Here is a 27,590-nt window from a genome sequence, read left to right as displayed (position 1 = left end):
CTGGATGTGTTTTGGGAAATGGTGGGCGTGGAAGGGGTGTTTGTTGTCTTTAAACCACTTTCGACTATTAAAAAGGGCACAAGCCACTCCAATTTCCAATTGAATGAGCCCTTTTCGAAGTTTCTGCGACGACTTCTTCGATACGAAGTGCCTTGGTTTAAAGGAAAAAAAAAATAAATAAATAAATAATACATTGTGCCAACATCGTTCTTATATACCCCCAGGGCATAACTTAAAACCCCTGCCCTAAGGGTTGTGGGGGAGTAACCTCCTCAAAAACATATTTTCTCTCTGGAAATCAGTTACTCTGAACAAAATGGCTATGTTAAAATTTTGATTGGATGTGTTTGGGGAAATGGTGGGCCTGGAAGGGGTGTTATCTGCCTTCCGATCACTTTGTACTATAAAAAAGAGCACTAGCTATTCCAATTTCCAATCGAATGAGTCCAATTGAAATTTCTACGACAACTCCTTCGATACGAATTGCCCTGGTATGAAAAAAAAAAATAATACATTGTGCCAACATTGTTCTTTACTTAGGCAGCGCGATTGCTCTGCCTACAGTAACATCCTGAATTGCCTAATGCTCTTTTACCTACCTCTTTTCATCCGAAAAATCAGAAAGAAAATGAACAGAATTTTAAAGTGGAAGGTAGAATTTTTGTTTCAAAAAAAATTTCTTCTTTTCCTACTACGAACCAAAGTACACGGCGAACCCAAGATGACAGTATTTATCTTGAAGAAACAGAGTAGCCGGGATGACGCTGGAAGCCCGGAGGTCGATATCGATAAGCAAAAAAGAGCGAAAAACAGCGGCGTATTAGTGACGCCACCACCAATAGAATCAGCGGCGGCGTCAGCGCGCTGATGCAAGCGCGGCGGCGCACCATCGTTTTTTTTCGGCGGCGCGCCACCGACTTTTCTGCGCGGCTTCGGGCTCTACTTTCAAGACACAGTTCTAAACATGAGTATTCCATTTCACTTACGAGATTTGTTCAATTACAATCCCTGTCAAAGTACAATTCAGGCAAGTTCAATACGATTTTATAAAAAGTTCAACTAGTTTTTCTGGACATTGATTTTAAACAGTGTTGCAACCCTTATGTACGTGACTTAATCTATCAGCTGTTTTTAGGAATTACAAAATGGCAAGTTCCAACTACGAAGGATGCCAGTTATTTTTGGCTACAGACTATTAAAGATCTATTTATTTCGTTTTTTTTCATGCATGCTTTTGAAATTCATTGTATTAAATCATTATTAGCTAGAAAGGTGGATATATCGAAGATGTAAAATTAATGATCAGATGGCTAAATGTCTTATATTTACTTCTATTTATTTGATTACTTAATTTCTTTTATTTATTTTATTTCAGTTTGAATTTCATACGTTTTATTTTAGGTACCAAGAAAAATTCCCAAGTGGATAGCTTCACTTAAAGAGGTATCGTTATTAGTCAGGAAACTGAGGAATAACATTAATTAATAACTACTGTAGGATACTGTAGTGACTGAAAAAGTATCAAGCCCTAGTTCTGTTGATGACTCTGGTGTCCCACAGGGGTCAGTACTAGGACCCTTATTACTCCTACTGTGTATTAATAACCTGCCAAGATGCTTACTTTCCGATGACACCTTAGTAGTGGTTTTTGTAGAGGTATTTAGTGATTAGGAATACGTTCGGATGAATTTTAGGCACCGAAAAAAAATTACTAAGTGGATAGCTTCACTTAAAGAGGTATCGTTATTAGTCGGGAAAGTGGATGAACTGAGGATGTAATGTGAAATTGATGTTCCATGTTCGGAAGGCTAAATCTCTTGAATTAGAAATACACTCATCAAAGAGCCTAAGCCCCCAAAAAGACCCATCCCCCCTTAAAAAATCTTGAAAGGTTTAACTCGATCCCCCTCCGTGTGACAAAACATTAAGCCATGTTACATGGCGTACTTATAGCTACGCAGGAAATCTGTCACCTCTTATTGAAAGCTACTTTCTGTATGCAATGCTAACCTGCCTTCAAGCATATTAAAGAAAAGACGTATTCTTCCTCTGATTATTGGAAAACAACTCACAGGGTAAATTATAAAAGCTCGCATGCAAATGCGCTTGCCCACAATCTTCGGCTACCCGTTGCGTTACGCAGACGTCAAAGGTACCAATTGTATCGCTAGATTGGGACTAAGATATCAGGATAGGTACTGAGGAAATTGACGAAAGAGTAGTGTTAGATATGGGAGGAGGGGGAGATGAACACCCTTTTGTCTGGGGAGGAGTTTAATTTGATGCTTCTTTACACATATTTGTACGAATACTCGTATATCTAGAAGCAAATGTCATTGAGATTTAGCCCATGAGTTTGTCGACCAAAAAATATTCGTCCAAATTTTAGCCTATCAGCCTTTCAAAAATTGATGGGTTGCCCAAATGTGTGCAAACCAGCTGAGGCCAAATTTACCTTTTTGCCAGTTTAATTTATTTACTCCTTCCCCCAGGATAAATTCCTGTGTGAATGGCTGTAGAAATCTGAAATATCGATTTGTTTATGCCAGATATTTTTTATGATTAAAATAAAAATAGCTAAAAAAAAATGACAAGGGTATTAAGAAATGTGAAATTCCAGATTGTTTTTTTTTAAATTGCCACGTTTAATTTTAAGTTTCAAAATTGTAAGTTTCTCTAAAAATTTAAGTGCTCTATAATTCATCAGCAAATTCAAAGTTCCAAAATCATACCTTAGTGCAGGCATCAGCTTTCGGCTCTAATTCCTCCTTTGTAACTACGGCAGAGAGAATATGGGATTCCTGATAACCACGAGGCACTTCCCAGGAAAATATGGCCTTTGGGTTATCCCTAATCAGTTGCAGACTGATACAAAAGCCTGCCATATCTATGGCAAAGGGTCTTTCTGGTCTCCATAAAGTAAACCATTCAGACACTTTTCCTTCTGTGTTTAAAATTGGCCTTTCAACGAGTAAACCACCGGCCAGGCCAACAGGCCACACAGATGCTTTTTTAGTTGATCTCATCTAAAAGAAGAAAAAATAAATGGATATAAATTTGCATTAAGAGCAAGGTCAGGAAATTTTATGAGAAAATGATCAACAGAAATTGTTGCCAATTGAGAGCTTGTCAAAGGAAACGCCATCGCCATGGCAGCTAGAAATTATAGAATATAATCTCATAAACTTAACGAACAAATTAGAATTGCCATTCTAATTATTTGATATAGTTTTGTTCTTTAATCATCTAGCTCAATAACTCCAAAACAAGAGAAATCCATATAAATTATACATACTACACAATACCATTGTACATATGAAAGAGCCACTAGTTAGCCCTCAGAAAAAAATGTTTTAGTGGGAATTTCTAAGAAATCATTGCGGAAAAGCTTCGAGTATGTTTCGGAAAACAACTTTCAGTTTCCCACAATGGGGGGGGGGGGGGGATAGGACCAAAAGAGCTTCAGTGGGTCTTTAAAAATGTGGGTAAGGACTAACCTTGTGTCATAATTTGTAAATTAATGTCCACAGTTCAGTCATTTGGCGATCTATATGGAAAGAAATAAAGTTCTTCATAAAGTTTATCATAGAGTCTTCCAATCCTGACTACAACTGAATGATAAAATTATTCTTTTCTGTAATTTGATATTATTAACTTTAATTATTAATTTTACATGTAATTACTTATAAATTAATTCTTAATCTTACTTATTTTTATATACGCATTTGAATTTATTGATAAATAACAACCAAAAAAGCAGGCTATTTTTCAACTCCCTTTGCCCGCTCGTGCACCCAGCTATCACCAATGGCAGCAATCTCGGGTCTTTAGCCCTCGCAGATAGCCTGACATTACCCACCTCTGCTCGCAGCGGTCAGCACCCCAGACTTTTGTACACTTGTTATCATGACGTCACATTTCGGTTTATTTTTTAGAATATTAGTAGCCTGGGTACATTTTCACGGTTCCATGGGTCAACATTCAGCATGAATTTTTATGATCCTACATTAGTTTACCTTAATGCTGAGTGTACATACACAAACATATAATTTTATATATACCTTTATTAACTATATTTAATTATTTAATCAACGGTAAACCATGATGACCTTTAGCCTATCTGAGAGAAAAACAGGATATTTTTCTTGGCTGTTGTCCCAGTTTTCAGTGGAGTTTACGGGGCACAGGCAACGACTACGATATGTAGACTGGAATCAAGGTAGAACTCGGGGTTTTGGGGTATCCAACTAAATTCTTTTGGTTGTTTTCCACAACTTAAGATACATGTGCAATTTTTCTCTATTCTACTATCTTGTTGAAGTGTGTAGGCTTATCTTTTTCTTCTTGTTCAGTTTATTATGGTGACACTTTCACATAATCTAACCATCGGAATCAAAGGCCGAGCCCCAGCGGGTTGTTGCACCTGAAATTGAAATCCGTGTCCTGTATCACCAAGCAGAGACTCTAGTACATAGAATTTCTAGTACATTTCACGACCAATGTTACTTCATTTCTTCACCCAAATTTAGAATGAATAGAAGAGAAAAACAAGTTTAGATAAAGGCTTATTTTTCTCACCTCTTCAAATAGCTCTAATGAATAGACATTATCATCATCAGCAAAATAAACAACTCCTTGAGCGTCGTGAGGTGCATTTTGTCGAATCCATTCTAAAGCAGCGTTCCTTTGGATGACCCCTCGGGGCTTCTTCCACTGCGGCTGCTAAAATTTACAAGGAAATATTATTGCCACGTGATTGGTTCAGGTGCCAAATTGATTGGCTTGATAAAACAAACAACAGGCAAATTGACGAATAGCTAGATTTTATTACGTTTAATTAATCGTCTGATCGGGCAAAAATTTAGAATCAAAATAAAAAAGGTTTGAAAGCAAAAAAAAAAATATAGTTTGAGGCAAATAAGTGGTTTGAATACGGGTATTTTTTCTCGTGAGGCGCCTGATATTTTAGGATAAATATCACTTAACTGTATTCTTCACAATGATTTGCTTTTTATGCCTAATTTAGAGAAGCAAAACACGTAAACAACACCATAAAGACACTTTATATTTTATAGTTTTTCTTTACTAAATTCTGTTTTATGTGGTTTAATTCCGTTATAATCTCCACGAGTTTCGATTGTTTTATCCTTTTTAATTTTAACATTTTTGACTTATTCACTTTTTTCTGACCAACGTTATCATATTTTTTTTTGCTGTGTTTATTGACTCAGAAGAGTGAATTCGACTGGATTAGAGTTGTTTTCACGCTGTAGATTAGAAACAATAACTTCAAAATCTTCAAAATCTACATGGATAGCATCGAGTATATCTGCGTCCTCTATGCATTACTACAAAGTTTATCTCATCGCCAAGAAACTTTAAAAGTTGTTGAGTATACTCTTACGAAGGTTTTAGGTATAAAATTCACCCCTCCCCGAGGTCCTCTTATTACATTTCTTGCAGACTATAATTATGGACGCTTAAATATAAATACTCGATAGTTACTTTCGTTCACGTTATACGCATTTTGCGGATATTAGTTATCCAACAATGCTAGACGGGTAAGTTAATAATCCTAACCTAATTTTTCAAATACTTTAAATTTAAAATACAAATTGGGAAAATTTTCCAGTGGGAAACTGCGGGGGAGGGGAGGGTTCACGGTGATATTTCCAGGGACAGAATTGTCCGCGGAGGGAATTTTCCGCGGGGGATTTTCACGATCGTTATTAATATGTGGGGAGGGGAATATTCTGCGGAGGAAATTTCCCACGGAGGGCGAGTTTTCCATAAGACAAATTTTCCGGGGGGAGCGGGAATTTTCCTCGAATTTCCTTTCTTTTGAGATCGCAGCATCGCCAAACGTGTAAGCTAGTAGGATATAAAAGAAGCATTACTTTTTCTTTATCTGAAAAACTTCCTTTACAAGTAATTAATGTGAAAATTTCAGTGGGCATCTGGATAATTTTGCTACATTGATAGTACCCATCTGGCGAACGCTGAAATGGGTGGTCAAACCATAACAAAGCTGCTTATAAAGCTGCAAACCATAATAAAGGCCACTACTGCTTACCATCCTGACTTTACAAAGATGCATTATAAAAAGTTTAGTATGTGGAAAAACATTGTGAAAGATTTCCCAGTTTGTGGTGACTCCAAATATCTAACTTCTATGAAGATCAGATTTACTAACAAAAAAAAAAAAAAAAAAAAAAAAATTACGAGAGATAATTTATTTTAAAAGGAATCCCCCCTCTTTACTTTTGTAAGTTTTCCTGGAGATTATTCCAAATAAGTTTTTAAGATATTGATAACAGCTACATATTTCAAATCATCGAAGCCTCATGAATTTTGTATCATTTATTCTTTTGCTAGACTCAAAATTTATGTTTTTGTCAACGTTAGACAAAAAAAAAAAAAAAAAAAAAAAAAAAAAAAAAAAAAAAAAAATGGCGGCCAGCACTGTAACCATTATCGTTATAGTAATCCCTGACATACAAAATCCTCCCTAAGACCCTATCCCTGAAACTGCACTGTGTCCAAAGAAAAGCAAATTATAAGGAGCAAAAATTAAAGGAGAATATAGCATAAATCAAATAGAAGGATTAATTTCTTTTTGACTTTGATTATGCAGTGACACAAGTGTCTTGGATAGGTCAGCAAAATGCATGAGCTTTTGAAGGTTTTGAGAGTTCAGTGTGCAAGTATAGGTATGAAAATTAATTTCAAGTCACATAAACTAGGAACTAAATTAAATTTGTTACAACATTAAAATTCTGTAAATCACATAATTCAACTTCCCTTTTATTATTAACTATTATCCAAATTCAATTATTGATAGAAAAATAATGTCGGAATTATAGGTAAAGGGTTACAATTAGTAAAATCTTATTTGCATGGCTGAAAAATTCTAGTGCATGTAAATGATCACGTATTATGCCCTAGTTTTCTTGATTACACCGGTGTCCCACAGGGGTCAGTACTAGGACCCTTATTATTTCTATTTTACATTAATGACCTGCCAAGATTCTTACCTCCTGATGATACCTTAGCAGTACTTTTTGCAGAGGATACTGCAGTGTCTGAAAAAAGTTAAAACTCCGTCCTTGTTGGTTGAAAGTCTGACGACAACAAAGAACTCCCTTAATTTTTAATTTAGATTTGCTTGTGACTATGTGACTATTGTATCCGACTTTATCCAAAACTGAATGAATAATTTTTGGGCCCTGGCACTGGGTACAATTAGAATAGAAGAGCTGATATTTGGTAATTTATTGCAAAAAAGGTTAGTCGTTTAGGTATCGGTATCGGTATTCGGTATTCCGGTTAGGTATCTTGCGATCGGTATTCATGAGTTGTTGTCGTTTCGCAAAAATTGCGATTATTTGCACCCGAATCTTGCTGATGATTTGAGCTACCTTTACAGACTAAAATGTGTGTTTTTCACCATTCTCCGATCTTAGAATTTTGTATCATTCCCTTCTCGGATCCTATCTTAAATAATATTATTTCATAGCATATCTAAACACATTTATGGTTCATGTACAGCAGCTGCAGAAAATCCAGAATAAGGCAGTAATAATAATTCTTGGCTCCATTGTCCTTCAAAGCTTTTAAACCGTTCGAAAACCCTAAGTCTCTTTTTATTTAGTGACATGCCTAATCTAAACAACTCAGATTATTATAAACAGCAATGTGGTATTTTGATATTCATTATCCAACAAACTATTTGTTCCAGCTGGGTTAATCTCAAGTAGTTTGGCGTTGCAATGAATTGATAACAGTCTATAAGCACATAGAATTTTAAGACGAAATCTTGCTTTTGACTTTGATTTCTTTTTTTTTTACAAGAAATTAGGGGAAATAAAAATACATCTATAATTATAAAATCGCCATACATTAAATAAAAATAGAATCTGATAAATAAAAAGTAAAATCAGCAAAATAAAATAAATAAAAATTAAAAACTAAAATCGCTAAAAACAAGTCAGCATAGCTAGCATAGTTGGCCGACAAGTTTTGGACCGCATTGAATTTTGGTGTCAGTAAAACCAAGTCTAACTAATAACGGATTTTGGTACGTATTAGATTTTGGTATCCAATACTGAATGGGTCTAGTTCAATCCTCTACTTACATCTAGTTTCAGCTTCCAATCTTTGGGGGTGGCAGCATTAAGATGAGTATAAGTTAGACCAGACTTCGAGAGAAGATTAGCAACTAGATCTGTTTTCTTATCGGTATCCTCGACAACAATCCAATGAAAATTGGGAACTAATAAAAATGTCTGTGAAAGCCTGCAAAGATAAAATACAAAAATGCAAAATAAAAATAGAATTTTATTTAGTGCTAACGGACATTTTATTTAGTGCTAGTGTTGCTGTTGGTAAGCTTACCAACAATTTAGGGTTAAAGTTGATCAGGCCCCTAGAGTTCAGTGCCTGTATTTAATCCGTTACTTTCGGCTATGTTTCTTATAGTATATACTTACAAGAAGCACGAAGATAAAGTGCTTTGCTTTCTAATGAGTCCTTAAACAGCTCTCAATGATGTCCCAGTGCCCATCTAGCGGTGAAGAAAAAAAACGAAGAAGCAAGAAAAAGACGACATATCAGTGCTACCCGTCCGAAAAAGGGATTTTTCTTGTTGTTGAAAGTGCGGGACTGTAAGTTGCTTATAAAGGATTTTTGGCAATGGTGATTCCAATTGTGTAGGCTACTCTTCATTTAAATCAAGCACCATTTTCTAGTGGTTTCAGGCTATTTTTGAAATCCCATAAATTTCTTTTCAAAATGAAGTTTTGCTATTCACACTAATCGAAATAATAGTTACCATTCCTGAATTAGCTATAAATGGCAATTTTGTCATCACTAGGCAGGTTTTTCATTTGAACGTGTCTTTAAAGTTTCAGCTGCTATGAGCCGTGGTTCTATAGTTTTCCCACTATGAGCACCTGTAAGCTTTCAATTATGTTATGTTTTCAGAAAATACTCTACATTAGCAGACTGATTAGACTTTTCCGAGGACTTGGACAAGGATCTGTATTAAACCCGATCTTGTTTAATACCCTGACATCCGGAATAACAAAAAACGTTGCTGGAGGATTTAGTATCAATCTATGAGACCTCAACCTACTTTCGTAAGCTGACGGACTGCTGATGTTAAGCTGCAACCTTACTTCTCTACAAGAAACTATTGACCGCCTGATAACTGGTTACAAAAGTATCGGTCTAAAGGTCAACGCGCTTAAGACGGAGTTTGTGGGATTTTGTCCCTCGGCAAGCAAGCAGCAAAGCAGTGGCCCTACATATGTGATAGTTAAACAAACAAAAATTTACCTGGAAATACTATGAAGTACCTGGAAATAACATACGGTCATGATGTCAGAAGTTCTCGTTTACTAATAACCGAGAAAATTACTAAGAGTATTTACTCAAGTTACGGGAAGCTTGTCTCTCTGAAATTTAGCTTGAACAGGAAGATTCTTGCAAAGCTTTACGCAGCGGTTGTTTTCCCTCACCTGTTTTATGCATCTCTGCTATAGGACAGGTTCACGCAAACTGACAGACTAAAACACCGATCTGTATACTGTCAATGCCTCAAGTTTTCGCTTCGATACCTTTTGCAGTGAATGCTCTGGCGATTAACAATGTTAGTAGAAAATAGCAATTATTCTACTGAGTATAAGGCCAATAAAGTTTCCATTTTCGTTTAAAACGTGTCTTACAAATGTACAACAGTATTAAAACACGCATACCCATTATCGTTAATTGTCGTATACGGAACGTTATAGTGAGTCATGATTTACCGTAGAATCTTGTAACCGAGATGACTTTTAGAGTAGCGAAATTATTTCAAATAATATTGGTGGCCATATGTATGTACTAGCTCTCTGACAGTTAGAAATAGTCTTATCTCCGCTCGTTCACAACCTGTGGCATCCTGGTCTTAAAGATAAATTACTTTTAATTAAAGATCCTTTTTTATTATGAAATAAAGATTTAAGTAAACGTATTCCCTAGTAAAATTTATGAAAAAATATAATTTAAATAATAGTAAAATGTAGGGTATAGTGAAATTTATGGTATAGTAAAATTTATGGTATAATAAACAATTGTGTATAGTAAAATTTATTTGTGGGATATGAGACGCCTCTGCACTGCGTACCCCTGACTATAGGCCGTGGTTTGTTCTTTACTAGGCTGTAACTACTGCTGCAACCACAGTTATCTTTATCAAGCTTTAATCAAAATATTTTCAGATAAAACTTAAGAAGGATACAAATGAAACATTCTTTGATGATCAAATTACTGTTTTGACTATTAATATGAATTAATCTTTTCAATAAACTTTTTAGTCTTGTCCAACTTGTTCCATCTTGTCTTTAGATTATGAGAGTAATAGACTTTACTTGGTGCAAGGCGTGGTACCTTAGGTCATGCTAACATGAGTTAGGTCTTACTGACCAGATTCTGGATATTGAAAACTGATATGTACTTAACACATGAAGTTATATCTTCAAATAAAAATAATTCTTGATAAAATACTAAAACTAGATTTTAAAACTAGTTTTACAAAGTAAAAATAATAAGTTATTGATAAAATGTTCTGCAAACTGTCTAATCCTACAAATGTTCTGTGAACCGCATAACCAGTAAATAGAATAATATTAACATAAAAAATTTTTTTCTAGAAGTGTTTGCAAATAAACAAAAAGATGGGAGAAAAAAACAGAAAAAAGAGGTTTTTTCTGTGTCTATAAAAAAGAATTGGTTTTACATTCCTTCTAAACACATATAGATTGATAAACTTAACTTTATTAAGGTTTCCAGTGCCATAAAAATTTATCTTCATAGACAGTTTTCTATAATGATCCCCAATGGAAAAACTTAGGATTTATAACTTTCATTTAATATGCCTTACATTTCTAAAATTCCATTTATTTTTCTTATCACAAAAAAATTAAAAAATAAAAAAACAGAAAAAAGAGGTTTTTACTATGTCTATAAAAAAGAATTGGTTTTACATTCCTTCTAAACACATATAGATTGATAAACTTAACTTTATTAAGGTTTCCAGTGCCATAAAAATTTATCTTCATAGACAGTTTTCTATAATGATCCCCAATGGAAAAACTTAGCATTTATAACCTTCATTTAATATGCCTTACATTTCTAAAATTCCATTTATTTTTCTAATCACAAAAAAATTAAAAAATTAAAAAACAGAAAAAAGAGGTTTTTACTATGTCTATAAAAAAGAATTGGTTTTACATTCCTTCTAAACACATATAGATTGATAAACTTAACTTTATTAAGGTTTCCAGTGCCATAAAATTTATCTTCATAGACAGTTTTCTATAATGATCCCCAATGGAAAAACTTAGGATTTATAACCTTCATTTAATATGCCTTACATTTCTAAAATTCCATTTATTTTTCTAATCACAAAAAAATTAAAAAATAAAAAAACAGAAAAAAGAGGTTTTTACTATGTCTATAAAAAAGAATTGGTTTTACATTCCTTCTAAACACATATAGATTGATAAACTTAACTTTATTAAGGTTTCCAGTGCCATAAAATTTATCTTCATAGACAGTTTTCTATAATGATCCCCAATGGAAAAACTTAGCATTTATAACTTTCATTTAATATGCCTTACATTTCTAAAATTCCATTCATTTTTCTTATCACAAAAAAATAAAAAAATTAAAAAACAGAAAAAAGAAGTTTTTACTATGTCTATAAAAAAGAATTGGTTTTACATTCCTTCTAAACACATATAGATTGATAAACTTAACTTTATTAAGGTTTCCAGTGCCATAAAATTTATCTTCATCGACAGTTTTCTATAATGATTCCCAACGGAAAAACTTGGATTTATAACTTTCATTTAATATACCTTACATTTCTAAAATTCTGTTTATTTTTCTCATCACAAAAAATACAAAAATAAAACAACAATAGTTTATAAGTTTTTCTGAAACTTTGGGTAGGCCCAAACCTACTTGGCCCACCCTCTAAGGTTAGCCCTGACCATTGGGCTAAGTAAGGTTTCAGAATTTCTATAGCTCAATCTATGAAACCATGAATATACTTGGCAAAAGCCCACAAGTTCAAAAAAGAGGACTGTAATCAGAGAAAGAGGATACTGTATTCATCACAAGACAACAATTATTATTAAATTTTGCTTTAGAAGCAGCATTAAGTACAAAAAAAGGTTCAAAAATTTAATTGGAAACCGATGATTCATTTTTCCCCTGCAGCAAATTAAGGAGGCCATTTACTCACAATGAATTATTCTTCATTCCCTTATTATATTCACCTAGTCCAAAGAGTATTGGTAACATATAAGAATGAAAACTGATCCTAGTGTTGGAAAAAATCACCAACTCCATCTAGCACTTAGTTTTTCTGGCGTTTTTGAGTGTAATAATAAGGTAATCTTAATCGAATTAGTGTAATTGGCAAACTAGGGTAGTTGTCAGTGTCTGATATTGGCTCCTGAATCAGACACAATTATAAACTTTGATAAGAATGCCAAGAAACACCAAAGGCTACTAAAGATTTATGGTGTATTTTCAACACTAATCCAAGTTTCTACTCTTATAAGCTACCAATACTTTTTGACCTAGACTCTTGGAAATTTTAAAACGCTACCTTGTCAGTTCTGCCTTTTGAACTGGTCTTGAATGAGTTGGTGTTATAGCATATATAGTTGGTAAATTTAAATTCTCCTGAAAGTGGCCTCCACACTTTTTATTAGCCTGTTTAAGTTGTGCAATTTCTGCTCTAAGCTGTCTGTAATGAGGACTATCTTCAACTTGAAAGGGCTTGGTATCATCTTCTGATGTAACTAAAATAAAAACCTTTGGCTCAAATATGTACATTATCCTGCAAAACAAGGGAGTTACATTTAACACTTAGTGCATAGAAAAACGTAAGCTTTTTAAGGCAAAGGGAAATTTAACTTCAGCCCTTTTCTGCTTCACATGGACATGAATAATGAACAATAAAGTGCAAAAAAATTCAATGGACACATCATGATAAGCATCACTTTAAAATTAGATAATTTATATGAAAATATATGGGATAAGATTTCTATAAAGTTTCTAGAGATTATTTTTTTGTTGCAATAATCAACATGGCTTCAATTACTGCATATTAATGAGCTCAATATTTCACTGAAATTATTACACATAGTTCAGGACATGACAACCATGAACATAACTTTCAAATCACTAGTAGTTGAAACTATGGTTTTCTTTTTCAGAAGGGAAAAGAATTTGTAGCATTTGCTGTTGCCTAACTCTTATTTGAGGTAACTTCTGTTGGTTTTAAGTTTGACTTGATTATTCATTATAATTTACACTTGTTTTAGACTTCATTTACTGAGCTACTGTAAATGGTTTTTGAATTTAAATCATTATGACTTTACTTTTCCTTGTCATAGGTCTAAATATAGCTCTTTACTCTTCTTTGATTTTTTTTAAAAGTTTTTTTAAATAAATTTCTTTTCATTTTTTAATTGATGTTTTTTTATTGTGGTTTATAAATAAAAATATTTGAATAGTTTTCTACTTCAAGTACCAAGGACATTGAAATGACAACATTTTTGGCCCTAAAATCTTAAGTCTAATATCTTAGGCCCCATCTCAGGTCTAATCATTCCTGAAAACCAGGATTTGGTAGAAAATCACTGAGAATGGTAGGAAACATGAAATTGTTTTACTCAGGCAGGAAGGCTGGGGTGCATAGGCAGGGAGTAGGACTCTTAATGAATAAGAAAGATACTAAGTCTTGTTTAGGTTGGGATAGTATTAATAATTATTAATTTGGATGGTATTAATTATTAACTATTATAATAGATGTTAGGTGCTCATTTTACAAGTATACTACTACTGCTAACAACTGACCGCAGCACCAAGTAGCCTGAAGCCGACACAGCCACGCATACTTCTCCTCCATCCCAATCCATTCAAAGCCTCCCTTTTTACACCCTCCCAGGAAGTTCCCATTTCCTTTAAATCTTTCTTTATGACGTCCTCCCACCCCAGACGAGGGCAACCTACTTTCTTTTTAGCCCTAGACAGTTGGCCAAAAAGAACGGTCTTTGGCAATCTGTCACCCTTCATTCGCAGAATGTGCCCTAGCCACTTCAACCTTTCTTTCATTATAGCCCTAGAAAGCGGTATTGAACCAATTTTCGGAGTGCCCATGCTTAAGAGCCATATTTGACCACTGTAATCCACTGTAGCTTCTAATATTCTAATCTTGGTTTGCAGACTTATCTTCCAATTCTTCCAACTTGTTTTAACTGTGAAAAAACACCCTGAGCCTTGGCTGTTCTACTTTTAACATCTTTACTGCTCCCATCATCTTTACTAATAATACTACAAGGTAAGTGAAGCTGCCCACCTGATCAATCTTTTTGTTACCGATCGTAACCTTTTCATCTTCACCTATTCCTAGCCTTAGATATATTGTTTTCATAGCATTACTTTTATACCTATTCTAGTACCCTGAGCTTGCAAAACCTCTAAAAATCCATTTATTTTGCTCAAAATTTCTTCTAGGATGCTTACATCTTAGCATAATCTAAGTCCAGGAGACTTTTTCCTCCCCATTTGATTCCGTGCTCTCCCATTGCCTTTCCTTTGCTCCTTAAGACAAAGTCTATCAAATAATCCATATAAAGGGGGATAGAACACAACCCTGCTTAACTTCTTATTTAATACAAAACCAACTGCCAATCTCATTTCCTACGTTAACTGCAGCAGTGTTATTCTCGTACATAGCACTAATCACTTTAGTGTATTTGTCTGGTATACCATACAAGGTAAAACCTTTACACTAAAGCTCTTCTATCAACAGAATCGATGCTTGCTCTTAATCTGTAAAACTGAGGACCAAAGGTGTTTGATGACTCAGGCACTTCTCAATTATTATAATAAGAGTGAAAATTTGGTTGACATATCCTCTACTTTTTCTAAAACCGCACTGTTCTTCTCTTAAAACTTTGTCTACAGCATCTGTCAGTATCATATTACTAAGTAATTTGCTACCTACAGAGACCAGACTAATGCCTCAATAATTGCCACTTCACTTTTGTCACCTTTCTTATAAAGTGCTTTAATTAAGGTTTTCCTAAATTTGTTAGGTACCTACCCTTTATCAAAAATCATATTCATAATCTTCAGTAACTTATTTCTCACCTCAGAGCCATCATATTTAAGAAACTCATTTACCACCCTATCAGTACCTGGAGCCTTTTACAAGTATAAGTGCAGGAAATCTGTCATAGTAGTATATGCCCCAGTAGAATCAACTGATAGAGATAGTAATGACTTTAATGAGTTTTGCTTACAGCTAGAGGAACAAATAGACAGGATCCTAGTTAGAAATATAGTATTTTTATTAAGGGGTTTTAATACCCAGGAGAAAGAGGGATAGATAGCTTCATAGTCTGAGCAAATTTGGTGTAAGAAAAGAAAATAGTGATGGTTATAGACTACGGCAATTTTTTAGGTATAACAACCTAGTTAAAACCAACACTGTATTTGGTAAAAAAATAGCCCTTAAGTTAAAATGGCATTCACTTGATGGTAAGAAAGCTAACCTTACTGATAGTGTTATTGTAAACCAAAGACTGGCAGGATCAATACAAGATACTAGGGTACATATCAGTGCTGTTATTGATGTTAAAAATTAAGATCACTATCGGGTAGTGTCTAGGATTATTCTAAAGCTGAAATTTAGGAAGGGTAACTACCTTCCAGAAAGTTATGATGCTGGTAGACTCCAGGATGAGAATGAAATAGAAACATTCCAGGAGCAGTTGAATACTCAACTGGAGGGTCTGAAATTTGACAATGTAGAAGATGGATGGATTAGTTTTAGGAAAATAGTTTGTGAAGTAGCATATGGTGCTTAGAGAGGAAAATCAGAAACACAGCTTGGAATAGGCTATTAGTGAAAATGCTTTAAGTTTAGTAGAGAGTAGGAGTGGCTTGTACACGAAGTTTTTAAGTGATATTTCATATAAAATAAGAGGGATGCAAGGAAAGTGGAGAAATTACTAAAATGTGAAGTAGAGGCCATGGGTAAAATTGCTGAAGATCTGGAAGATGCAGCTAGACAGCATAATAGTAATATATTGTACTGACATGTTAAAAGTTCAAAGGAAATGGTCAATCTGGAGTTGTTCCAGTTAAAGATAGAAACAGGGCCACAATTAGTAATAGGGAAAGAGTTAAAGGGAGATAGGTAGAACATTCTGACAATGTGCTAAACCATGATAAAGTTACAAGAAAGGTATAGAAAAGAATGAAAAACTTTGTGACACTTTGGAAGGGGAGGATGATTTATTTTGTGAGGAAGAATAAGTGACAGTTCTAAAAGGATTAAAAAATAATAAGGCTCTGAGTGCTGACAGAGTCACAGATGACTTTTTTAAATATAGTACCTGTAAAGAGAGAGATAAGTTACTGAAGTTTATGAATATGATTTTCAAAAAAGGGAAAATACCTAGCAACTTTAAGAAAACTAATTAAACTCCTTCATAAGAAAGGTAAGATGAATGAGTGTGGTAATTATAGAGACATTAGCCTGGTTTCTGTAGGAATCAAATTACTGAGCAATAGGATACTTTTTCGACATAGGGATGCTACAGATAAAGTGCCATGGGGTTTTAGCAAGGTGAGAGGATGTGTCAACCAAATTTTCAATCCTAGATAAAAAAAAAAAAAAAAAAAATTGAGAACTGCCTGAATCATTATCATCCTCTAGTCTGCAGTTTTACAGATGATGAACAAAAACTTTGCTCTTTACTTAGACAGCTCTATTGTGTTGCCTATGATACTAGCTAAATACATTAAATTGATTAGAACTATGTAAAAGAATAACTTCACTGAACTTAAGATAGTAAATGAGACTAGTAGCTGGTTTTGTGTTGAATCAGGAGCTGAGCAGGGTTGCATTCTACCCCCATTTATATGGATCACTTTGATAGACTTTGTCCAAAGGAGCAAAACTAAGACTATGGGAGAGCACAGGGAAGTAAAACTCTTCTAGACTTAAATTATCCTGACGATTTAAGGATTCTAGATGAAGATGTTAGCAAAATGAATGAATTTTTGGAGGTCTTGAGAGTCTAGAGTTCAAGAATAGGTTTTGAAAATTAACATTAAGAAGACTAAGTTGCCAATACATGGAATAAGTGATGTTGAATAATAAGAAGATCAATCAACTTAACAACTTCACTTACCAAGGTAGCATTATTAGTAAAGATGTTAGAAGTAGAATAGCCAAGATCCAGGGTGTTTTTTCAGAGATGAAAAAAGTTTTGAAGAATAGAAGATAAGTCTATGGACTGAGAGTATAATCTTGAAAGCTACAGTGATGACAGTGGTCAAGTATGGTTCTGAAATATTAGTGCTCTATAACACAGAGGAAGATTTACTAGATCATTTCCAGAGACTTTGCTTTGGGTACCAAATGTTTTGGCTGGCTGACCAAATTTCAAACAGTAAGCTGTAAAAAAATATGATGTATGGTGAGAGAACAGCTGAGATGGCCAAGAAACGTTCTACAGATGAAGGATGACAGATCACCAAAAATTGCCCAAGGCCTGGTCAGCCAACCATCTAGGGCCAAACAAAAAGCAGATCCAACCCATGAATGGGGTGGGAGGAGGCTTTAAGGAAAGATTTGAGGGAAAATGGAAGTTCTCGGGAGACTTTAAGGAGGGAGGCTTTTAATAAGTCAGGATGGAGGAGGAGCATCTGTAGCTGTGCTGGCCTCAGATGCCTTAGTGCTGTTGTGTGTTGTTAGTAGCAATAGGTTAATAGTATATAAATATTTTATTATATTTTTGAGAATAGTGCATCTCTTTGTTCTCTACTGATTGATTAGACCTAGCATTTACTGTAAAACACAAATAAGGAAAGAGTTATGGGTAAATATTTTGTTGTTCATATTATTGACCTACAAATCAATTGAACATACTACTAGATGCCATTTTTATGCTCTTTCTGATTATAATAATTGCTTTTTTGTAATTTAATTTTAAGCACTTTTAAGGACCCTTAAAAATAATAATTTCATTCTATATTTTTTGGATATAAAAATGGGTTATAACATTTCTTTCAAACTTACTATTTCATTATAAATCCATTTTGTAAAGGTTGTATAATTCACAAACATTTATTTTCAAGATTAAGTTGATTAAAAAAAAAAAATCAAAACAAATTTGCCATGTTTTCTTCTTGTTCTGTTAGGCCGCTTAAAAACTGCCATTTCACCTATATGTCAAAAAATTTCAAAGCTAATGAGAAGAAACATGGTGGACAGGAATATAGAGAAATTGTTTTGATTATTTTATCCAACTTAACTATGATAAATCAATGCTTGTGGTTTTATAACTTTATAAAATGGATTTGCAATCAAATAGTAAGTTTGAAATCCATGGTTAATGCCCTTTTTTATACCACAAGAACTAGAAATTTGTTAGTCATTTTCAAGGGTTTAAATCTGAATTTGCAAGAGAAGCAATTATTATATTCATATAGAGCATAAAAAAAGGCATTAAGTGGTATATTTAATTTATTCATAAGTCAATAATTTGAATAGCAAAATATTTACAATATATATATATATATATATATATATATATATATATATATATATATATATATATATATATATATATATATATATATATATATATATATATATATATATAGGCATATATATGCAGAGAGAGCAGACAGTAGGCTATGCTTATTCATCATGGAAGGTGAAGTAAAGGAAAAGAGTTTTAGAAACAAGATATGTAAGTATTTGTGTCACTCATTTTCTAATAGCCTAATCTCTTTATGGGCTAGAAATGAAATTTGGGTAAAATTCTACTTTAGCTACTTTTGGCTATCTTGAAAAGGGGTTAGGTTAAGCAACATTCACAAGCATGTCTAGCTAGAGCCCCATGTCTACCCAGATTTCAATGTCTAGCCAACAACCTTTCACAAGTAAAATTTGGTGCTTAACTAGACATGCTAGACAAGGCACTTGGCTAGACATTGAGTTCTAGACTCTAAAACTCAATGTCTAGGATTTTTGATTACAGCCAATCAAAATGTGTCTAAGTTCCACTATTTTCATCACTTGTGTTTACATTTTTAAACGGAAATTTAATTTTTTTTTCTTGTTAATTGTTTTTTATTTTAGACAAATATGCAACACCAGACATAATAGTGAAGCAAACTAAGGCAATTGTTTCGCTTATCTCTTCTATTATCTTGTGACAGTAAAAATAGGGATTACAATTTTGAAAGTTTTGCCTGCATAAGCTCTCTTGATTGGCTATAAATGACAATTTGAAACTAAATTTGTAGTTATAGCTAAGCACCAAATTTTACTTGTGAATGTCATTGCCTAGACATTGAATTCTGGCTAGACACAAGTCTAGACATGGGATTCTAGCTAGACATGCTTGTGAATGCTGCTTTAGGAAAATGAAACTTTAAGGGATGGGTCTACAGGCTAAAGTATATCCCACAGAGGTATTTTGAAGTACTTACCTCCATTCCTTTTCTCTCTAAAGGGTCCTGACCTTTGATGACCTTTAAAAATCTGTGTTTTACAAAAGTGAAACCTTGCAAAATAATCTCCTGCTTAAATGAAGTACAACAAAATTGTTTTTGGCTTCACAACTTTGCTCAATCCTAGTTTATAAAGTTTTAAAGATATTCAAATACATTTTCTAAATTAAAAAAAAACAACAACAAAAAAAAAAACATTGACATGGCTTAAAATTCTACTAAAATAACAGGAATTGTATTTTCAGAACTAAAGCAAAAAAAAGAAACTAATAACTGAAAATTAAGGTAAAACCTTGTTTTGTCAAAATTTCAATAGCTAGCCTATAGATCTGTCAAGTAGGCAAATTTCAGGACCCTCTAGAGGGAAAAGGAGTAGAGGTAGGTACTTCAAAATACCTTCCCAGGACATACTTTGGTAAATTTTTCATTATTCATATTATTGACTTATGAATAAAGTAAACATACCAATCAATGCCTTTTTTATGCTCTTTCCAAACATAATAATCATTTTTGTCAGAAATGAATTTCACCCCCACCCCTATATATACCAATTCACTGCATATATTTGCACACTAGGGGGGGGGGTGAAGGAAAGTTTAAACTTACCTCTCATTTACACAAGAAATAAGATTTACCTCCACCCCCCTAATTTGAAAATATATAGCCTACCCTGAATTTGTATGTATAGAGGTGGGGTAAAATTCATTTCCAACAAAAATGATTATTATATTTGGAAAGAGCATAAAAAAGGCAGGTAAATATATACAAAATCATATTATTGAGTTAGGAACAAAGTGAATACACTTTTTGATGCCTTTTTTTTATGCTGATTACAAATATAATAATCATTTCTATCAGAAATGATTTTCAGCCCCCCCCCCCCATATGTGCAAATATATATCCTGAATTGACAGATAGAGGGGGGGGGGCTAAAATTCATTTCTGATAGAAATGGTTGTTATACTTGTAATCAGCATAAAAAAAAGAAATTGAATGGTATATTCACTTTATTTGACTCAATAATATGATTTGGTATATATTTACCAAAAGGCATTGAGGGGTATGTTTACTTTATTCATAAGTCAATAATATGAATAAAAAGAAAAATTACCCATACTTTAGCCTGTAGACACATCCCTGAAAGTTTCATTTTCCTAACCTAACTGTTTTTCAAGATAGCCAAAAGTAGCTAAAGTAGAATTTTACACTAAGAAATTTAAGAGAGTCAATATTTGGCAAAACAGTGGCTGCAAATTGATTATTAGCCCTAGGCTATTTTCTCTCTTTAGAATAGCCTACAAGTGCATACTTGAATATCTAATAATCATGAACAAAAGCATCCCAAAGAGAAAATTAAACAGGATAACAGTCCAATTGCAACTTCTATGTGATCTAAAGCGAAATACTTCGTTGATCCATTGGCTATTTTTGGTCTTTGAGAACATTTTAAACCTTTATTAATTTAATATGATAGGAATTTAAAATTGTTTACGGGAAACAGTGTTGCGACTTAATCGATACCGAAAAGCGGTGTGGGTCGATGATAAAAGCGGTGTTTTTGCGGTATCCTTTCTACCGAAACATGGTATATTTTGATGTCAGTAATGCAAATACGTTGTCACTAGTTTCCACAGAAAACTTACTTTTTAAAAGCAATTAATTCCTTGCTACTTTTCTAGCAAATGGATACTATTCTTTATTATTATTTTTTTAAGTGGTGAATTTTGCTGTGGACTTTGAACAAGAAAAGTAGAATAAAATGAAAAGGGAAAAATAGTCCCCAATAATAAATTCATATCTTTTTCCCGCTTTCTGGCACTCGCGCCCGTTCTTCATAACTAATAGCTCGTCCAGACCATCCGTTCTCTAGAAAATTGGAAGCAGGATAATTTACTCTTTTCTTTTTTAAACTAGATTAAAAGTTCATTTATCAAAAATAGTCTCGTTTTCAGTACGTACTTTAAAAAAACCGTACATGTTGTCGTTTTTGTTCCATTTTTCAGGTTTTGGAAACCTTTATATAATGGCCTTGAAAACGAAAAAAAGAGACGAAAGTGCGAGTCTACGTTTTCCGTCTTTCGCCACATTTAAAAAAAAAGAAAGTAGACAGTTTGACGCACTCCAAAAGACGAGAATGCTTAATTGAAAAGTTTCTACTGGCTCAGTATGTACGCCAAACGACATTCTCGAACTAGATGCTCAATTTTCCCATATTTCAATTTTAGACGCTTTGCGACACAGAAGCAGTTTCTACACAACTTACTTCCTTAAAATATATTTCAAAAAAATTAATGTTATGAATAATAAAATTTGTATTGATGACTTTCTACAATTTTCAACTTTTTGAGAGAGCATATTATTTACTTACTTTAAAAAATCCTCAGCATGATTCGGTTTTTAATTTGTCAGCATATTTTTATTCCTTCCCTCGCCCCAAACCAAAAAAGGTAATGACACCCTTGTCAACATAAGTGCCCAAGATGTAATGGTTTGATATTTTATTTCTTTGTTTATAATTGCTTATAAGCTTTAACTTTTTTTTACTGTATACTGTTCAGTCTATTGGGCTGTAAAAGTGGACAGGTAATACCCAAAAGAAGCAAAATAGGATAGCCCGGGACTACTTATTTACTAAATTCTGCAATAGTATTCGCTCTGCTTTTTAGTGTCTGTACATCTTTACCATACTAATGGTTGAAAATTACTTTCATTATGGCTTTGACTGATATGTAAAATATTTGCTCTTGGTAGCACGTTAATTACTAGTTTGAATTTTCGCGAGTTCCGCAGTAACCTATCCAGCCATATGTCATTAGAAAAAGAGAGCAGACATTTGTCCCTTTGCTTGTACGGTGACATTACTTAAGATAATTTCAGTGATAAAAGTCATTTCGCGGCATAAATGCGCTGATCAAAGTCATTTCGCGGTATAATTGCGGCATGCGGTATAATCAGAAAAAAGTTTGGCATTTCTCTCCAAATTGCAGCATTATTCCGCAAAATGCCGTATAAGTGGCAACACAGGCAGAAAGTGTCATCTATAAGAAAAATAATTGCCAATATGATTGTGATGTTATCTATCAAACAGTTCGTGGTAACGAACTGTAAGTAAGGAGCGACCCGGCTCAATGGTAACCGAAACTCTAAAAAACGGAATTTCTGTACCAATAGATACACCAAAAGAATCAAATTTAAATTCTGATTTCAAATATATAAGTTTCATCAAGTTTAATATTACCCATCAAAAGTTACGCGCCTGAGAAAATTTGGCTGATTTTCGAAAAAAGGGGGAAAGACCCCCTAAAAGTTATAGAACCTTAATGAAATTCACACCATCATATTCAGCGTATTAGAGAACCCTACTTTAGAGGTTTTAAGCTCCTATCTACAAAAATGCGGAATTTTGCATTTTTTTGCCAGAAGAAAGATCACGGGTGCGTGTTTATTTGTTTTTTTTTTTCCCCAGGGGTGATCGTATCGACCCAGAGGTCCTAGAATATTTTAGGAGGGTTCATTGGAACGGAAGTTAAAAGTTCTAGTGCCATTTTTAAGTGACCAAAAAAAATGGAGGGCAACTAGGCCCCCTCCCACGCTCATTTTTTCTAAAAGTCACCCAATTAAAATTTTGAGATAGCCATTTTGTTCAGCATAGTCGAAAATCTAATAAATATGTCTTTTACGATGACTTAATCCCCCCAAGTTCCCTGGGGATGGGCTGCATTTTATGAACTTTGCCCTTTGTTTAAATATTGTTTTGTTTTTTGGTAATTATACATACATTTTCTGGAAGAATTTTTTTCTGGTGGGGGGGGGGGGCGGGCGGAGAGGGGTAAGCGGGAGAATCTTTCCGGGGAGGCTTTTTCTTTGGGGCAAGGGACATTTCTATGAAGGGGGCGCCAGATTTCCAAGCATTATTTAAAAAACGATCAGAAATTAAATTAAAAAAAAACAGTTTTTTCAACTTAAAGTAAAAAGCAACATTAGAACTTAAAATGAACATAAATTATTACGTATATGAGGGGGGTCTCCCCCAAGTCAATACCTCGCTCTTTACGCAACAGTTTTTTTTGTGCTTTAAAAAGAGCTATATATTCTAATTAAACGGCCTGTGTGATTCAGAGGTTTGTTAATTAATATTGTTTTCAACTTTTAAAGTAAGAAGCTTGGTATTGACTAAGGGGAGAACCCCATCATATACGTAATAACATATACGTAATAAAAAAAAGAATAAAAAAAACAAGCGATACGGCTCAATAGTAATTGAAACTTTTAAAAATGGAACTTTTATGTCAATAAGTGTATTAAAAGAGTGGGCTTATAATGCTGATTCTAAATATATGAATTTTATTAAGTTTAGTATTACTCATCAAAGGCTACGAGCCTGAGAAAATTTACCTGATTTTTTAAAGAGGAGGGAAACATCCCCTAAAAGTGAAAAAATTTTAATGAAAATCACACCGTCAGATTCAGCGTATCAGAAAACCCTATAACATAGATTTCAAGCTCATATCTGCAAAAATCTGCAACTGTGTATTTTTTGCCAGAAGAAAAATATACGAATATAGAAGTTCGTTACGTAAGTTAATTTCTAAATTACGTCAGAACCAAATTTAGAGACAGCCATTTAGCAAAAGAAAAGTAAATTATTTATGCAAATTTTGTTTAATTATTCAATGCCGGCGATCCAAAATAAAAGCTGCATTAAATAAAAAACAATCAGAAATTAAATAAAAAAAACAATTTTTTTAAACTGAAAGTAAGGAGCGACATTAAAAATTAAAACGAACAGAAATTATTCCGTATATGAAAGGGGCTGTCCCCTCCTCAACGCCTCGCTCTTTACGCTAAAGTTTTTATTGTTTAAAAAAAGAGTTGTGAGAAAGTCAAACTTTAGCGTGAAGAGCGAGGCGTTGAGGAGGGCACAGCCCCTTTCATATACGGAATAATTTCTGTTCGTTTTAAGTTTTAATGTCGTTCCTTACTTTCAGTTTAAAAAACTTGTTTTTTTTATTTAATTGCTAACAAGACTCATGAAACATTTAAATGGATATGTTTAAAATTTTGGCAACTATAAATGCATCAAATTTTAAGAATAGTGATAATTTCGCAAAGTTATATCAGATACTAATCCCCCTCAGAAGGAAACCCGTCACTTGATTTCATCGCCACTGCTTGCTTGCCATTAAACATATTTAAAGAAAAGTCGTGCCTGGAAAATATCGATCTAGGTGTTCTCCGCCCACGGAAAATTCTCCCTCTGGATTATTCCCCCCCTCCATTTTCCCCGAATAAATCCAATCAAAATTGTGAGAAAGTTACTTGTCTTTCTGGCTATGAAACTGGTTTTCTCTGATTTTACATTCAGGTCAAAATTCTTGAGTATGTTTGGAATAATTAACAAGTAACCCATTTTGTTCAAAATAGTCCAAAGGCCAAATAACCATACCTCCGGGGTTTCCAGCCCCCAGGGCAATGACTATAAGTTATCAAAGTTGCCTATTTTTAAGATATAAAGTTTTTACGGAAAGGATGGTCTTATAAACTTTGGAGGGGGCAGATTCCGATAAAAATTGTAAAAAAGTTAGTGATTGTGAAAAAAATTAAAGTGATTGGAGACCGCTCAACCCCTGTCCTAAAACTGTTGTTGATATTTGGTCCTTTTGTTACTCCTTAGGACATCTGATCAAAATTTTCGGCACCTATGTTCTACTTTCTCTGTAGCTGCTCACTTTTGTGTGTGGGATAATCTTCCACGGGGATTTTCCAGGGCGGATGATTGGTTTGGATTGGCTCTTTATTTTAAACTGACTAATCACATAAAATTTTACATTATTATGTTAAATAGACTATACTTCAAGGAATAGTCAAGTGAAGCAACTCCACAGGCAGATTCTTTTGATGTTCATATCTGTCTGTCATATTTTTAACTTTTTGTAGATTTACATTATTAGTAATTTTACTGTAGGTCAAAGATATATTTTAGCTATTTTACGGTGTCAAAAGGATACCAAGGGAGATTTTTTTGTACTTTTCAACTTATAGCTTTTTTTTTCATTTTTACATTTACAGTAGGCCCTATCCTTTTTTATTATCGCCATAATATCAGAAGTTGACCTTACTGCTGCTATAGTTTGCTGTTGTAGTTCTGTACCTGTAGTATTTTAAGTTAGGTCAAAGATAAAAGTCTTATGGTGTTAAAAGGGCACCAACGAAAATTCTGCATTTTTCAACTCCCACTATTTTTACTTTCAGATCAGACGCTATTGTTTTTCATTATAAGATCAGAGGTTGTCCTTCAGGGGCGTAATTCATCAAAATCCTGGGGGGGGGGGCAAAGTTGGGGTCTATTTTCCAAAATCAAGTGAAAATGACCGTAGAAACTAAAACTAACCATTATGTACCGTAAATGTACAAAAAAGTACTAAAAGTACTTTTTAAAAAGTACTAAAAGCACTATGAAGGTACTTTTATACTATAAAGTACTAAAATAACTGATCTATTTCTGTTGATACTTGAATTAATCAGGTTTATTTTACTTTTGACAATATTTTGGAAGAGACTAAATTTCAGCAGGGGGGGATACTGGGGTCGTGGGGGATGGGACAAACCGAGGTCTGAGAGGGGCAGTTGCCCCCTGCCACATATCAAATTACGCCCCTGCTGTCCTTGTAGTTCTGTAGCTGTTGTAGTTCTGTATCTTTCTTAAAACTAGAAAATATTACATTAGGAAGGGGTCCTTTGCAAAAGGTGCCTAGCTCTTGTTTCCTCAAGCCAGTGCTAGACTTAGATCTTGTTTTGCCTTCACGATTATAATATTAGTATCCCCCTCCCTGATAAATAAGTTTTGTAAAGAAGTTCTCTTGATGAAACAAACGGCTCCCTTGACCGAAAAAAGAGCCAGATTCACACATAAAGTGTACAAAAATTCCTAAAGACACATATTCCAAAATTAAATTCATCTATAGGTATTCTTCTTAGACACTGGAATAAATGTTGGTTCTATCCAAGATTTATACGCAAATTTCAACTCAGATCCTATAATGGAAATGTTGATATCTGTGATCTTCCAAAAAAAAAACCCAGATAAAATAAAGAAGTCAAACCAATGATAACATGTTGTGGATATATTTCTACATGTTTATACTTAGGAACCGGGCTGGCTATATACAGTTTTTCCACCAGAGCAACCGTACTACAAGGGGTTGTGGTCTGGTCTGGTTTTGATGCTTTCTGTTGAATATCAGAGGAAAACTGCGTCAGTAACGAAGTGGTGACTCAATAAAGATAAAATAACATAGAAATAGGTGCCTTACAAATTTAAAAGGATCCGTCAAAAGAAAAAAAACTAGTTATAGTCTGACAAGAAAGGTTTCCCCAAATAATTTTCTGTATCTATTCTTTATATTTTTGAACCGAGGAGGCTTATAGCCGGTACGCTTTTTTGCTCTCTGAGAAATTTCTCTGAAGTTTTTCTTCCCTTGACCACTTTGTTAGATCTTGACACATATCACTTACCCAAACCTCTAGTTAGTTTAGGTTTTCAATTGCAATAACCCGTATTTTCCATCCATATGAAACTAAATCCCCTGCCAGCTATGTTTATCAGTCTTTTTTTGAATTCTGGGGAAAAAATAAAATTGTCAGTTGTAACAGACTGTTTACTAATTTTTCCAAGTTATTCAGTTTTTCCATGACAGGTTTTCATATTTTTTTTGTCTAAATAATTTTCTTATACTTCCCCACCTTTGCAGCTGAAAATAAACAAAAAGAACAAAATCCATGCGAAAACCGGTAATATTTCTCAACAATCCATGCAAAAACATTTTTCTCAACAAATCTGGAGAAAACTTTTCTAAATTATTTTTATAGACAAAAAAAAAGTTTAATCGTTATTTAACAAATAGAATTAACGTTGCATTAGTTATAAAAATTCCATTGACATAGATGCTATCTTTTAATTCTCCACTGACAATATCCATAGGAATACAAAGTCA

General features: G+C 33.7%; 1 protein-coding gene across 1 annotated transcript in view; it reads right to left on the bottom strand.

Annotated features, from left to right (window-relative positions):
* GlcAT-I (Glucuronyltransferase I) overlaps positions 1–21,067 on the bottom strand; it is a 31,715-nt gene extending 10,648 nt beyond the window's left edge. Inside the window, exons 1-5 of the mRNA XM_089091464.1 lie at positions 20,906–21,067; positions 12,659–12,854; positions 8,136–8,295; positions 4,579–4,722; positions 2,733–3,026 (exon numbers count right to left, since the gene is read on the bottom strand). Coding sequence (XP_088947590.1) covers positions 2,733–3,026; positions 4,579–4,722; positions 8,136–8,295; positions 12,659–12,854; positions 20,906–21,041 — 930 coding nt within the window. The 5' untranslated portion in view covers positions 21,042–21,067. The remainder of the gene's footprint in view (positions 1–2,732; positions 3,027–4,578; positions 4,723–8,135; positions 8,296–12,658; positions 12,855–20,905) is intronic.
* Positions 21,068–27,590: the final 6,523 nt, after the last annotated feature.

This window comes from Artemia sp. Qi Xiang Cuo, chromosome 7, assembly GCF_049724085.1.
Source record: "Artemia sp. Qi Xiang Cuo chromosome 7, ASM4972408v1, whole genome shotgun sequence".
In the NCBI taxonomy this organism is placed as follows: Eukaryota; Metazoa; Arthropoda; class Branchiopoda; order Anostraca; family Artemiidae; genus Artemia; species Artemia sp. Qi Xiang Cuo.
The sequence above is the reverse complement of the archived record's forward strand: the minus strand, read 5'-3'. Positions and strand labels throughout refer to the sequence as shown.